We start from the raw sequence: 15,596 nt of genomic DNA, 5'->3' as shown, positions 1-15,596 counted from the left end.
ATAGTAATAATGATAATAATAATATTATTGATCATGCACATCGTTCTAACAAAACGCTTACGTTGACATAGGAATACCTCGGGGTGCAGCAGACGGGTTTCCCAGCTTTCTCAGAGTCCCATTGCTATGGAGTAATATATCAGAGGTGGACTGGTATCAACGAAAGTCAGGGTCCAGGCTATTTTTCAGAGGTGGATAGATCCATTGAAAAATCATGGCTGGTCAGTACCTCTAAACATGAGTCTCCAAGCCCAGGCCGCGAGAGACCCAAATCACACCAGGTTTTATGGATGACCACAGACGATGCAAATAACTATCCTTTAGATTGACTATATCCAAATGTATTTTGTGCAGATATCCCGAAAACACGAACTGGGTTTGGCTCTTGAGGACCACACTGGTGTTTGTATGTATTAAAAAACATAGGTGCTTATTTTTTCCCCAAAGATTGCGGTTGGGAGCAGTTACGTGCAGACATACATATAGGCGGCTCCCCGCTGCCACATTTTTGTCATTTGCACAGCGGATTGCAAATGTGCAGGGCAAAAGGCGTCATATACGCGGGTACGCCGCCTTTTGCCCTGTACATTTGCCTTCCGCCATGCAAATGAGTAAACGCTGCGGACCATGCTCACATGGCAGGCAGAGTTTAGAATTGCAATGAAATGCTGGCTGCCATGCTCGGGCTGGACTGCCCCCTTTGGGGGTGGGAACAAGCCTGATTTGCATATGGTCTTTCACCTTTTGTAATGGTTTGGCAGGCAAAGAACCATGGTCTAGAGGATTGCCAACAGCAATGCCAGAGGTTAAGATTAATTCTGAACCTTCCAGCCATCACCTCTTTTGTTTTTCTGGGGTGACTCTAGCAAACAGACTCTTGATAACCCCACATTCGCCCAGAGAAAGAGAGTGAGAGAGGGGTGGAGAGGGAGACAGAGAGAGGTATAAAGAGAGAGGGAGGGGGATGTAAAGTGAGGCAGAAAGTGACAGAGCGAGAGAGAGAGATGTGAAGTGAGACAGAGAGCAACAGAGTGTGATAGAGAGAGTGAGAGAGATGCAGACAGAGACAGAGAGTTTGCTAGTTCTGCAAGGAATTTTCTGGGTCCAGCTTGTTAATTTATAAATTCCCTAAAACCACCAGCTCTTTGCTGCTTCAATTTAAATAACTTGAACGTTTGATTAAATTGCTCCATAAATATACAATGCAGTTTAATTTAAATATTGACGACACACAAATCTTGCTGCAAATTGATAAGGATAACAATAGTAACACCTTCACGCTCGGATTTGCAGACCATACGGCAGCGCTCTGCGACTGGATGGCAGTTAATACCCAAAATCCAACACATCAACAAGCAGTGGCAAAGCCAACAGTTTGGGCTTCACTTCAGGTCTGTGATAGACATTTGCTAGCCACTGATATTAATGGATGGGTAAATAACCAAACAACACCTACCAGCTTTAATCTCCCACCTAACTGTACTCTAATGCAATAGTTTCAGCTTATAGGTGGTGCTGAAGTCCAACACCTAATAGCCCAAAATAAAAATGGTGTGTCAAAAGAGTGTGCCACCTGGGAGTCCGAATGGACACTAGTACATCCCTACAAACTTAGACATACATTTCCTCAAACAGGCTTTAGACAGATTGGAAGGACATCACAATGGCCACAGTGTGGCAGGAAGCGGGTTTTCAGCCTCACAGTCACCGGTCACCAGTATTTGCCATTGTGTGTTTAAGACTCTGTGAGTTAGCGGCCAGGTATGCGCGTATGTATTGGTGCACCCCATTCTAGCAACATGCCAGAAGAATGGGAAATACCCAGTCTACCAAGACCCGGCATGTGTCCGCTGAGCACCCCTGCCTTTAGATGCACTGCAAATCCAGTATCATACTGACACTAGCACCTCTACATGTGTGTGTCCGCTTGCCTGATGAAGTGGTGAGCTTCACCTTGCACCATGACTATTTGGCTGCTGCCTGCACTACACTCACAAGTTATTACCCTGCTGCAGCAGCGCTGCCGGCTGTTGCAGTAATGGAGTGGGACCAACATCAAGTAGGGATCCAACATCAAGTAGGGAGCAGTGTGCTGGCGCGACCAGCATGAGCGCCATCTCTGTCACCTTCCGGCGCATCGTTATTCGTGAGACTAGATAGGAAGCACAGCAGTGCCGCATGGCTCATGTTGTTGTGTGTTTTGTGAGTAGAAGTGGCAGACGGTTAAAGAAACACTTGCCAAAACACCACATCATATTTGAACTAACCTTGAGACGGTTCCATGTTCATTCATCCCCAGGTCTTTCTCAGAATGTTTTTTTGTCGAAGATTCTCATCGATTATGTTGATATATATTCCAGGGCTCCTTCCCCAAACCCCCTCCCCTATTATTTATTCCCTATTCCATACCTCTGCCACTTATGTGCCCTTAATGACCCCAACCCCTTATTTTTTCAATTAGTTTTTTTGGCCAATATTTTTGGGCAAAAAACTCTTTAAAAAAAGTCTGATGAAAGAACGCTGTACCCTTGAGACAATAAGTGCCGGTGTTCAGAAATAAGTCCTGTGGCACAGCCCTAGCAAACACCCCTCCAAACTAAGCACTGCATTCACCACCACCCCAGCAGACACAGGGCTCTATAGCTTGTTCAGACTTTATCAGAGTCCTCCCTTCTGTCACTACTCTCCTCACGGCCAAGACCAGAATGGACAGATTTCTCAAGATGGAAATTCCACTGAATGGTCGGTAGGGGTGGGTCACAGACGCTCACATTTCACTCTTTCTTAAATGTAACTGGCAATTTCCTAACCCCAACCAATAAGAGGAGCCCGCCTGTTGAGCCATCTTCCAATTTCTAAGCCGAGTCCCACTCGTCTTACCTCCCTCCTCCGAAGTGCAGCAAAAGAGCAGCCTTCTCTGACAACGTTGCCTACAAACAAACGCATTCTTCTCACCTATCACTCCCCCAATAAGTTAGACAGACTTTACAGGACAAGTATTAAGATTTCCCAACATAAAGTACACCTGTTAGGTGGGTGGGGCGTGGCAAGAGTCAGCCACGTGTCACTCTTCCTGACATGTCATTCATTTTACGCGAGCCTTAAAGTGCTCTGCTGTTGCCATGTCTTCCAGTTTCCCTGTAGGCCAGTCCAACAAAAAGAGCCCACACACCTTTGATTCATCCTTCCCTCTTCTCTCCACTGCACAAACACATGCACTGTGATTGATCTTTCACAGGGGATATCCGCAAAACCTGGATTGGATTTTAGTGATTGGTAGAGCAGCAAGCCCAACCGCAGGAATATTTGGGGCTAAGAATGTTCCAGGGAGAATTTTCTCTGGCCATCAGCATGCACAGCTCCTTGGGATGCTAGTGGTGATGGTTAAAGTACCAAACACAGCATTACGTCCATTGAGACTTTAGGAAATAACCCGATCCCATTTTATCCATGACTGTTGCTGAAATTCTGCCCGCCGGTGAAACAGAATTGGCGAAATTTGACAATAATTCAGTTCCGCCAGCTACGAGGATTTTTACCTTTTCCGCCACAACCTTTGCTGATATTTTGTTGTTGTGGTGATTGTGTTTTTTCCCTGAAATTATATTTGTGCGTATCTCCAAAATTTTGGGGGGGAAAAACGAAATTTATGTGGGGGAAAACACTACAAAATGTGGTTTTCCAAAAATCGAAATTTAGAAAGCAAAATTGAAAAATTGGCAGATTGGGTGACTTTTGCCTGAAATCTGCCAATTTTCCTGCTGTCCAGAATTGTGCAATTATGCCCACCTCTAGTAAGGAGTACAACAGTCAGAAATATCCTGCAACTTTCCTGTTGCCTGAAGCCTCAGGCACACCAAGTTTTAGAAGGGAGCAGATACCCCAACAGTCCCTGTGGTGCAGGAGTACCTCCGATTACACAGGGTGCCCAAGATTGCGCCGAACCTGATGTACTGAAATATCAGCGTGGCTCATTTACGCCAGTGCTAATATTCTTAAAAAGCCAGATCACTGCCTTTCTAATTTAAAAGTCACAGGTGATTTATGTATTTATTTATTGTTTGCTTGTTAGACGCTTATACAGGAAATACATTCTGTTTCAAGCGATTGCATACTATAAGAACAATAAAAATAACAAAATAATAATTTTGATGAAGACTAATAACAATCTTGTAGGAAACATCATACAACAAACTGTCTCTTGATGTTTAACTGCCAGGCTATTTTACAAGTCTATGCAAAAAGGACGAGCATACTCGTTCTTGGCACTTAAGGGGTTAACTAATTGGGGGTCTTTTTGCCAATGTCACTACTTTTATCAACCTGAGACTGATGTGGGGCTTAGTGGCCTGCAGGGTGCACACAGATGTCTGCAGCAGACACTAAACTCCTTGCACTATGTTACCTCTCACCAGCATCCACCAGCACGAGTTACTGAAAATGTGTGTCCAGGAAGAGAGGAAAGTGCCAGCATGCCAATTAGATGACATCTCATTGGCCCACCTGAGAGAGGAGAGCTGGAAATAAGCATAAAAAAAAACTTTTTCTTAGCAAATTACATTCAAATTAGAAAGCCAACCTAGGCTGGGAGAGGAGTATGTTAGTCTCCACTAATATCAAGGGCAAATAATGCATGCAGGAACCCCTTGCTATCCTAACTTGCAATGTTCTAAATGTATCCGCCATGGTGTCCCCCTCTTCTAAGATATCCTTTCCCTGTTTGACCTCTTTCTGGCTCAAATAATGTGATATTTTCAATGGAATTGAGAAGAAAATCGGACCACAGGTGTGAATGTTTGTATCTTTTGGACTAACTATACTTTTACTCTTCCCAGGAGGAACTATGCAACAGAGACCGAAAAACTACGCCAGCAGCTGAGCGCTAGATCCACAGGCCGCCTCTGGCAATGCTCCTGGCAACTTGTGGGGCTGATGGCAGCATCCACTCACTTCTTGATTGTAAGTTGGTCAAAAGAATTGTCCTCCAATAGCAGGGACTGATAACAAGGTGCAGGCCAGCAGCAGGAACTTGAGTATGCTGTGGGGGTGCGGGGGGGGGGGGATACTCTCAAAACCTAGGGGGTCAGACAGCATATTGGTGAAATGATATGTAGGGTTAGAAGAGTGCTGAGGAGATATCCACTCATTCGATCAGAGGTCAGGGGACACTACACGTGCTGCAGGGTCCATCCAATAGGAGTCCATGATGCTCAGTGGAGACAACGCCAACCCACCTGTAGACGGAAAACATTACAGCCAAGCATTCGATGTATTCATTTTTTCATTTTATTGTTTTTTATAACACGCTTAATGCCTGAGTTTGGTTTCTAAGCGGGGATCCGGGATTCCAACCTCTGTCGCTCTGGTGCCACTGTGCTATCCTCCATTGTAGTGCTCACTAGCAATAGTGCACCAGATTGCTCCGTGATGACAGCCACTCCTGCTGTCAATTCCAGGACATCGCACTACTCGTGGTGAACAACTCCGACTTATTGACTCACCAGTGGGTGGGAAATATGACCTAGAGATAATATCACTTTTTATACAGCTCCTCGGGCAGGACCTTTTCCACTTCAAAATGAACGTCATAGTTAAAGGGGCCGATATCCAATGTATCGGTACTGAATTTATTGATAAAGAATTGCGTCAGTCCTGGTGGGATTTTGACTTGTGTCTGCAGTTTTCGCTCATGTTCCTAAAGTAGGCGCTTACCTCACTGAGCTATCTTGCAGTCATGAGTTGACAACTACTCCAGCTGTCACCTGTAGAGAGCACTAAAGCACTCAGAGAGGACAACCACATCATCTCACACCTTCAGTGGATACCACAACAGTCAGAGACGACAACCACTCCAGCTCTGCACACTGCACACTGGCCATTGGACAATCAGTGAGGCTCCTAACTATCACTAAGTGATGTCAACCACTCAATATTTCTCCTGTAGGAGGATACCGCTTAACTCCTAGTTGGCAGCCACCCCAGCATCTATGTCTAAGCCAGCACCTCATTATTAAGCAAAAGTATATATGTCGGTAACCAATTTCTTAAGATTAAGCCCTTAGATACCTTTGGGTTGTGAGCACTATATACATATTCAAATGAAATAAATAAATAATAAATAAAATAACAACGCCTGCCTTCCCTGGTAGACTGTCTCCATATCAGTCAGATGACAACCACAACACCTCTCACCTGTGGGAGGGAATCACACTGTTGATCAATGACAACCACCCAAGCCTTCACCTATAGATAGGCTATAGATTCGACACTCCAGCCCTCACAGGGAGGGCACCGAATTGCCAAAAGAAGACAATCCCGGGGAGACCACTAGGGGGCGCAGGCAGTATGGAAGCCTGAAAACCAAGCTCCCCACAAACCTCCGCGTGACTGCGAATTTTATATGCCTGCCCAGTCCGTATGCTATTGAAACTCGCCGCATGTCAAGAGGAAGGGGTCGAGAACACTTAGCTTAAGTTTCGCTCGGGGTCGAGCTGATCTGGGCGGCGTACAACGATGCTGCAGCGCCCCCCCCCCCCCCGCCGGTGGGGAGGCCTCCAACGTGAGAGTGCAGTGTCTGCCGCGACGGTGCAGAGGGGCTGATTGCCGATCCAGTCAAGCTGAGTGCAGGAATCCTGCCGAAACTACTGATCGCCTCTCGATTGATAGCCAGAGCAACTTCTACTGGCGTATTAGTGATGCCTTCTGTGTTTAAACCGAGTTGCCCCGGCTCTGGCGAGAGCAGGCACCTGCAGAGCTGCGATTCCCAGAGAGGCGGACGCCCAAGCAGCCACGGGGGCAGGGGCCCAAGGGTGAGTTGAGCGGTCCTGCCTCCCCCTCTCCCTGGAATCCGAGGCCCTGGGCGGCCACTCTGAGCGGAGGCCCTTGCATGGACAGCGAGGAGAGGGCACCAGGAGGTGCAGCCCTTCAGCCTTTCACGTCAACAACACACGGGGCAGCACCGTGAACGCACCCAAAGTGAGGAAAAGTCACGTATGGCAGTGCACACGCCCTGCAGTGCGTGGCTCGTATAAACAAGCCTAGAGTGTGCCCAATCCTGCTGGGCCTTGGAAGGAGTGCAGCAGTGACATTGAGAACCCAGAGGGCCCCACAAACGCCCTAACCACATTCGTCCCTGAGGAGCAGCCCCCAGCCCGTCAGGAGACAGTCCAAGGTAAGGAGGGGGAGGAGACCCCTTGGCCCCTTGCTGCGCAGGGCCATTTGTAGACTTTAAAATAATCAAGGGGGCTGTCTCCTTTAAGCATAATCCTGCGGGTGGCCATCCCCTCTGTGCACCCTGCATGCTGGCCATCCTCTTCTCCTGGAGACCCCCCAGTAAACTAGAACTTGTAGTAGGGTCTCTACCTTTGTGTCCTTGGGCTAGCAAAACCATCGCAGTAGGCTGAGACCATACGGTGCGCCAGTGGAGAATGACAGTTGGCAATCAAGCACCCTCGCCTGCCCTGAGAGGAAGGGGGTACACCCTGTACAAACACTCCAGGGTCGAGCTGCCGGCTCCCCCCCCACAAAAAAGGATCTGCCCTACTAGATCTGGCATGGCTGGAAAAGAAAAAAGGGAGCCCTGAAATAGCCGGAACATAAACTTCCCCACCAACTCCCCAAAGCAGTCAGCAGTAATTGGGGTTGGGGGCTTGGTTTGGTCGCCCCCCTTCCGAGTAAAGAGGAGCGTGAAGACCGACAGTCGAGTAAGCTGAGTCCTTTTGCTTTGCACCACCCCCAGTAGAGAACTGAACAGGCAACAGCCGAAGATCTGGGCTCGGCACCATTAGACCTTGTGGGCAAAACAAGGACCATAACTATATAACACGATCCCCCTTGGTCTGTATAGGGATATCCTGCAAATTGAGCAACACATAAAGACATATCATCTGTCAAGCCAGGGCACACTGAACTGTGATCCTGTATGCAGCCTACCACAGTGGCCTCTTCGGTGGAAAAAGTACAAAAATACAGGCGAGACCACACACAAATGGCGGCCCCCACCTCCCAAGAAGACCCGCCGATATCGGGAGAAGATCAAGACATGTCCACTGAAGCAGACATTTACCTCCTCTTCGAGGAAATAAGAGCATTTAGGACAGGCATGACCTCGACGGTCAGCGTCCTACAGGATAAAGTACATAATATCGAGGACAAGGTGGAGGCCCTAGAGAACTATCAACTATCAGCAGACATTGTTGAAATGAGAACTGAAGGCCGATTCCAGGAACTGGAGCAGAAGAACCGAGACCTGGAAGCAAAGGTCGATGACCTAGAAAATAGAGAACGCAGAGCGAATGTAAGGATACAAGGCCTAAAAGAGTCTCCTGGCGAGACGCCAGCTTCTCTCGAAAGGAAGGTCAGAGACCTCATTGTCGCTATCCTCCCCACTCCGCTCACAACCGCACTAGAATACGAAAGAATCCACAGAGCAGGAGGCCCACCAGGAGGCCCAAGATCGGTGCTGGCAAGATGCCACCATTATAGGCACAAAATGGAGATCCTCCAAAAAGCGGGGGAACTAGACACCATCGAGTTTGAAGATTCCAGGATAAAACATTTTCAGGACTTGTCAGCAGCAACCCTTGCAAAAAGAAGAGCATGTCGCCCCCTTACAGCTTGTCTGTGTGAAAAAGGGATCAGGTACCGATGGAACCACCCGTTTGCATTGGTTTTTATGCACGAAAACTAAGAGTACAGAGTTACTTCAGGGGAGGCAGCGAAAGGAGTACTAAAAGGCATGCGAATGGACCCGGACAGAGAGGAGGGGCAAGAGGCACTGTCGCTGTCACAATCGGAGCGGGCACTAACTGGTCTTTGGCAATAAAAAAGCAAATCTAGGGGCGGCAAAAAATTCAAGAGGCTGATCACTCCGTGACTGAAAAGTAAATGAAAAAAAAAGTAACTGTGAAACTTTTTAAGCATTTCCTAGAAACAAAGGCCGGGCTGGGCACTTACACCAGCAGACACTATGCACTCGCTAACAAGCAGCAGTACAGTAAAATAGCAGAATAGAAGGTTCTGCGGGCGGCACACGTTGGTGGCCCTATGTTCACACCAGGGGCGTCTCCAATGTTATGGAGGGAGAGTATCTATCCTTTACTATTTTTCTTCTTTCCTTTTCACTTTTCATACTTCTTAGGGGGCAGGGGGTGGGACACACACGGCCGCTTCATTTAGGAGAATCAATGGAATCTGAATTTACACGGGAGAATACCGCAAAAATATGGCTGCCAAAGAAGAACATCAAGGCTCATGCTGTGATTTGCAACAACGACATCGATGGAGGGTAGAGCAATCAGAGTGGGATCATTAAATGTAAAAGGGCTAAACTCACCGCAGAAAAGATCAATGGTGAGGCAGGCATTCCACCAAACTAACCTGGACATTCTGTTTGTGCAGGAAACGAAATATAAACAATCTGGGGAATTTGACATAAAGGGGGGTAACATAGGAGGGTCACTATGGACTTCTGGACCAGAAAAAAAGGGAGGAGTGGGTATATTATATAGCTCCACCCTGGGCCTCTGAATTACACGTGTCCGCAGAGATCCCAATGGAGCATTTTTGATTATACGTGCTGGAATCTATTGTACTCATACTGTGCTCAGCATATGCCCCAAATGTGCAGCAACTAACATACAGCAAAAATCTACTGGCTGTCTTGGAAGGTGAAAGTGTGGGCCCACTTATTTGCAGGGGAGATTTTAACCAAATAATGGCCTCATCCCTAGATCGGCATTCGTTCCGTCCTGGATCCTGACAACACACAGTTCCAATCATTCATTTCAGAGCACCATATTATAGATGCTTGGCGTGCCATACACATGACTAAGAAAGCATACACATTCTACTCACACCGCCACCAGTGCTATTAGATTCTAGCTTGGAACAGTTGATCTCTAAAGCAGATATTGAAATAGTAAGCTGGTCTGACCTTGGTCGACCAGCTACTATTGACCTGAGTCTGGGTGGTCACAGGCTGACAGGGAGCCGTTGGACGTGCAATGATACACTGTTCAAAGACAAATTGTTCCGAGAAACCCTAGATGAAGAATTACGGGAATGCTTCATAAGGAACGACACTGGCGACACCCCTAGTCGCACGGTTTGGGAAGCTGCAAAAGCGACCACACAAGGGCTTATAATAGCATAGGGAGCCTCAGTTAAAAGATTGAAATTGCTGGAGGAAACCCGGGTTAAGCAACTAATACTCGAAAAAGAACGACTCCTGATAGATGAAAAGGGAGACTCATTAGAGGTCAGAGCAGAAATTAAAGCCCTCAGACAAGAATTGAAGGACATCTGGATGGGCAAGGCCCTGTCCAGCCTTAGATTTACCAAACAGACGTACTTTGAATGGGGGGGAAAAGCCCATACATTGCTTGCAGCGAGACTCAGAAAAGAGCGGAAAGAGCAGTTCTTTAGGTGAAGTCATCCTCTAAACTGATTCTAACAAATCCAATAGACATTACGACGCGGTTTGCTCCATTTTATGAACAACTTCATGCCGCAGACACGCCACCATCCCCCGAAAGCACTGCTGAATTCATGTCTAGAGTAGACTTTCCTCCACTTACAGATGAGGATAGGGAGCAATCAAATGGTCCTATTAAATCGGACGAAGTCGATTGTGCCATTGGCGCTTTGAAAGAAGGCTCAGCGCCGGGCACGGATGGCTTCACCCCAGCCTTTTATAAGAAATTCAGGGGTGCCCTAACCCCATTCCTCACGCTGTTCTGCAACAGCATTATGGAAACTGGCATTGCCCCTCCGCCGTTCACAGAAGCTAGAATAATAGTCCTCCCAAACGGAAGGGAAAGACAGGTAATCCTGGCTAAACGGCTGAGCTGGGTCTTGCCCCAACTGATCCGTAGCGATCAGAGGTATATGTCGTAAAATGCCAAGGCTCAGACAATGTTCGTAAAAAATTAGACCTCATGGCCGTCACACCCATTCCTGAAATCGAACCCACGCTGGTCTCGATTGATGCCGAAAAGGCATTTGACCACGTGGAGTGGAGATTTATGATGGACATTCTTAAAAAGGCAGGCCTGAGCCCGGACTGGATCTGAGGAGCCAAAGCCTTATACCAAAACACCCAAGTGAAAATCATGGTGAACTGTGTTGCATCACATGAATTTGAGTTGACCAGGGGACAAGACAGACAGACCCTTAGTGTATGTCCCATGGAGCCGTTGGCTCTGAATGTTAGGCGACAACCCAATATTAAAGGCTTCAATAGATGTGGAACCGAATACAAGCTTGCGTTATTTGCTGACGATATATTGGCGTACATCACCTCCCCAGACTAGTCGATACCAGCCTTGTTGCTTGAAATAAAGGAATATGGGGCGCAATCTGGGTTCAGCATAAATCGACATAAAACAGTTCTCCTTCCTCTCAAAGAACCAGGCCCTCCTCCCATAGCCATTCCCCAGACGTGGGGTTTCCAAATGTCACAAGCAAACCTGAAATATTTAGGAATAACAATAACCAGAAACCTTCAAAACCTGTTCCAAGCAAACTATAAAACGCTATGGGCCACAGTCCTGACCACATCAGGGAGTCGAAGAGCAAGCAGTGGGTAGCCTTGGAAAATGGCCTTTTCACTCATGTAACTATGGGCAAATGGCACTGGGCACCAGTGAAGACCATTCTACGTAAATACAGGGAGCAACCTGTATTGTCAGCTATTTGGTGACTATGGAACAAAACAAATGCTGGTATGAGGGGAGTGACGACCTGGCCATCACCGCTTAGCTGCATTTGGGCTCCACCAATCAGAGATGCAATAATAGACCCCCTTCGCTTCCAACCTCAATATGAGCAGGGTTTGGTTAGAGTGGGACAAATGTGGACGGAGGGTTCCTTTCTGACCAAGGAAGAACTAGAGGAAACGCAGGCGTTAACCATCGTGCCCCTTCCATACCCTAAAGGGTGTCCTCACAGACCGCAAATGGAAAGATCAGCTACAGCGCCCCTTGACTGCATTTGAAAACATACTGAATAAACAGGGGCTTCATATCAAACATGTATAAAGCCCTCTTAGAGAGAGGATATCTCCCGAGTCCAAAACCAAAGCTAAATGGGACAAGGAACTGGGGTGGGAGGACAACCAAGAGGGGTGGGACGCTATATACACAGCGGTGTGGAAATCCTCAATAGCGATGCAGTACAAGATGCACAACTGCAGAATATTAGTACAATGGCACCTTACCCCCCAAAGTATAGCAAAAATGTACCACGGTGTAACCCCCTATTGTTGGCGTGGATGTACACAAGTTTGCACATATTGGCATCAATGGTGGGCTTGCTCCTGGATCCAGCTGTTCTGGAAAGAAATCCTGGTGTGGATACACGAGATTGAGGGCATTCAATGGGTTCTTACCCCCCTTCTGGTTCTTTTCGGAGTGGAGGAAAATGAAGACAGATACACGCTCCTCCCACACATGCCAAGGAACCTTTTATTAGCAGCCCGTGTCTGTGTGACAATAAAATGGAAGGCATCCTCCCTCCCAACAAAGGCTGACTGGCTGAACAAAGTAAAAGAAATTTACAAAATGGAAAGCCTTACAGCCATTGTAAAAGAAACGAACACTTATATAGATCAACAATGGCTTCCGTTCCTTCAATTCCGCAGGGAAAGACAGACTACATAATAAATATACTAGCTCTCGAACAGCATCAATGTTCCTGTTTACGCCACGCTCTCAACTGAGCGCACCACAAAATAAACCCCAGTGACAGAAGATCAGCCCTAGCTCATCTTGGTAAAGCATTTCGTCAAACGTCAACATATAAGATTGATCCTCCACTATACATCACCAGATGATGTGTTAACACTCTATCGATGATGCAGCCATATATTTTTGATATGCGTCTGATTCCACCATATTCAGCAACTTGATCACTGACTTTTGCAAAAAGGCCTGGGAAGGAAAGGGGAAGGGGGCAGGGGAGAATAGGATGTCCTCTTTATCTTTATTTTTTATACATGCTTTTTTCCGACTATTCTTTCTCAGTCCTCCCTTTATCTCTCTGTTAAAGCTCTAGGGAGGATTGGGGCTCTTTTTTCTTTGACTATTCACTTTTTGAAAAACAAAAAATGTAATTTATGTGACCGCATTGGTCAATATGTACAGTGTTATGACTCTTGCTTAGGCCGGTTGGCCGATGTAACTCTTGGTCACAATAAAAATATATATTTTTAAAAAAAGACGACAATCACCCAGCCGTCCAACTGATGGAGCGCACTACACGACCTGGGAGCCAATGAGTGGGAGTAGGAATTAGCCTGAAGAAGGACATCTGCGGTTTAGTCACCTTGCACCACCAGGCTTCACCATAATGAAGGATGGTACAGTGGTTGCATAGTGCATGGAGATGTGCACGACCACTGAGCTTGAAGCCATGCTATGTAATATTGTCTTATAAACCACAACATTCACCATGGTAATGTCTACTTTGTACTAAGGGCTGCCTAGTGCGGGTGTCAGGGTTGGATTATTGGTTTCCACTGCTATATGCTATCTATATTTAAGCCTCCAACACATGTTATTGCAATGCCATTATGCATTTTCTTGACCGAAGGTCCTCTTCAATAACTGCTAATGGCTCCACTCTGGCCATTCAACAATTACAAGCAAGTTCAACTTACTAGTCACTCCTTGCTCACTGATCACTCCATAAGCCAAATATACCCTAATAAGGGGATGGCAGAAGCAGGTGTGTGAATCACAATTACGCCCACTTGGAGGGCATACAGGGCCAGTAACGGCCCATCAGTCCGAGCCCCGAGTGAAGGGATGGCCTCAGCGAGTGCTCAGGGCCGTTACCGGCCCTGTATGACCCCCTGAGCAGGGTTGATTGATATTCACACCCCGGGGATCCTCAGGGGTTTGAATATATTTTTTTTTAATGTTTTACGGGAGAGGGCTCTGCGTGTATTGTGCAAGCCCAATCTTCCATAAAAACAAAACAAAATGGCCACCGCAATAGTAAATAGAAAAGGGACTCAATCCTTTTTCTATGGTTGCAGCGGCTGCGGGCTGCAGGAGCACCAGGACTGGAGCACAAAGCTGGTTAGTGGGGAGGGAGAGAGGGGGGCGGGGAAAGGGTTCAAGATGTCTAGGAGGGGTGGGAATGGCATTAGTGTGGGGAGGCAATAGGGGGAGTCTTCACGTTGCCTTAGCACAATCAATATGGGGCCTTGGAAAAAACAGGCGGTACACTGTGTTCTCCCCTGCATTTCCGGCTACTTCATTGACTGGGCGCCCTTCCCTGGGGTGAGATAGTTGGTTCATAAACACAAAAGGCGATGATGTCTAACATAGCAGTCATATGTGAAAGCTGTCTTTATAAGTATGTTAAGATCTTTTTAATCGGAAAGCCACTTGTTTTACTTTCATAGCTTAAACTTCCCAATTGTATGAGGAATTCTTTAATATTCCCCCAGAATTTCTTTTCACATAAAGCCGATGTGAGAAGTAATATAACATAATAAAATATTTGTGTGATCTTGGCCTCAGCCATCTCAAATAATAATTGTAAACTTCAAGACGGAAGCAACACTCATGAGTTCATGTCTGCAAAGATAGGTACTGGAGGACATAAAAATATTTTTAATGTTGTGAGGCTGATGCCAGTATTTACATATGTACAATATACACAGACTGTTTTTGATGGCAGAATGGAGAAGAGGTGAGTTGGGAGTTTAGTTTTGATAGAGGGGTGGAAACGCTATTTAATTTCTTCTTCCAACGTTAGCAAGCTTGTTTGTTTGTTTATTTATTTGGTAATGCACGCCAAACCCTTGGGTAGCTGGGCGTAACAGTTTACATGAAAGCTTAAGCATGTTACAGTATTTGGCATGAGTATATAAAACACAACGGCACAAAGAACAAATATATGCAAGAATATATACAAACATATGCCTATAAAACACAACGGTAAAAAAGCAAATATATACAGGAATATATACAAACATATGCCCAGGAACAGGGCATGTCTTGGGATGTCCAGGCAAAAGGTCGGTATTGGCTAAGGTGGGAGTAAGCTAGCTGTTAGTCAAGTTAAGTGTCCGTGGCGCGCAGCCATTTGATTATCTTGTGCCTGAATTGAGAGTACGGTTTTTCAGTTCTGAGGTCCAGCGGTAACTTGTTCCAGCAGTGAGCAGCTTTGACAGGAAAAGCTAGTTCCTCCCGCGGTGGATCGTTTAAACCTTGGAGTCTCTAGTTTGAAGGTGTTAGCAGATCTCGTGGGTCACGTGGAAGTCTTCCTATTGATTTTTTCCATTAGGTACGGGGGGCCTAGGTTGTTTAGGCATTTAGAGGTGAGGGATGCTGTTTTAAGTAGGATTCTTTTCGTTATTTTTAGCCAGTTAACCTCTTTCCTGCAATTAGTGATGTGCTCTCTATAGAAGATATTTAGTGCTGCTCTCAGGGCATTATTCTGTAGTCTTTGAAGTTTCTCTGTGATGTATTTATTAGGTCCGGAATACAGGGCATTGCAGTCGTCTAAGCTAGACATGATAAGAGCGTTAGCTAAGGTGATGCAGCTGGCACTGGAAAGGTATGGTCTGGATGCGCGGATGAGTT

At 46.5% G+C, this 15,596-nt stretch overlaps 1 protein-coding gene across 1 annotated transcript in view; it reads left to right on the top strand.

The window, feature by feature from the left end:
* The window catches only part of LOC138570262 (coiled-coil domain-containing protein 194-like), a 172,100-nt gene that overhangs the window by 131,213 nt on the left and 25,291 nt on the right, over nt 1-15,596 (top strand). The window contains exon 4 of the mRNA XM_069649030.1: nt 4,836-4,959. Within this exon, the coding sequence (XP_069505131.1) occupies nt 4,836-4,959 (124 nt within the window). The remainder of the gene's footprint in view (nt 1-4,835; nt 4,960-15,596) is intronic.

Source organism: Ambystoma mexicanum, chromosome 1p (genome assembly GCF_040938575.1).
Source record: "Ambystoma mexicanum isolate Mex_15411 chromosome 1p, UKY_AmexF1_1, whole genome shotgun sequence".
Taxonomy (NCBI): Eukaryota; Metazoa; Chordata; class Amphibia; order Caudata; family Ambystomatidae; genus Ambystoma; species Ambystoma mexicanum.
The sequence above is the reverse complement of the archived record's forward strand: the minus strand, read 5'-3'. Positions and strand labels throughout refer to the sequence as shown.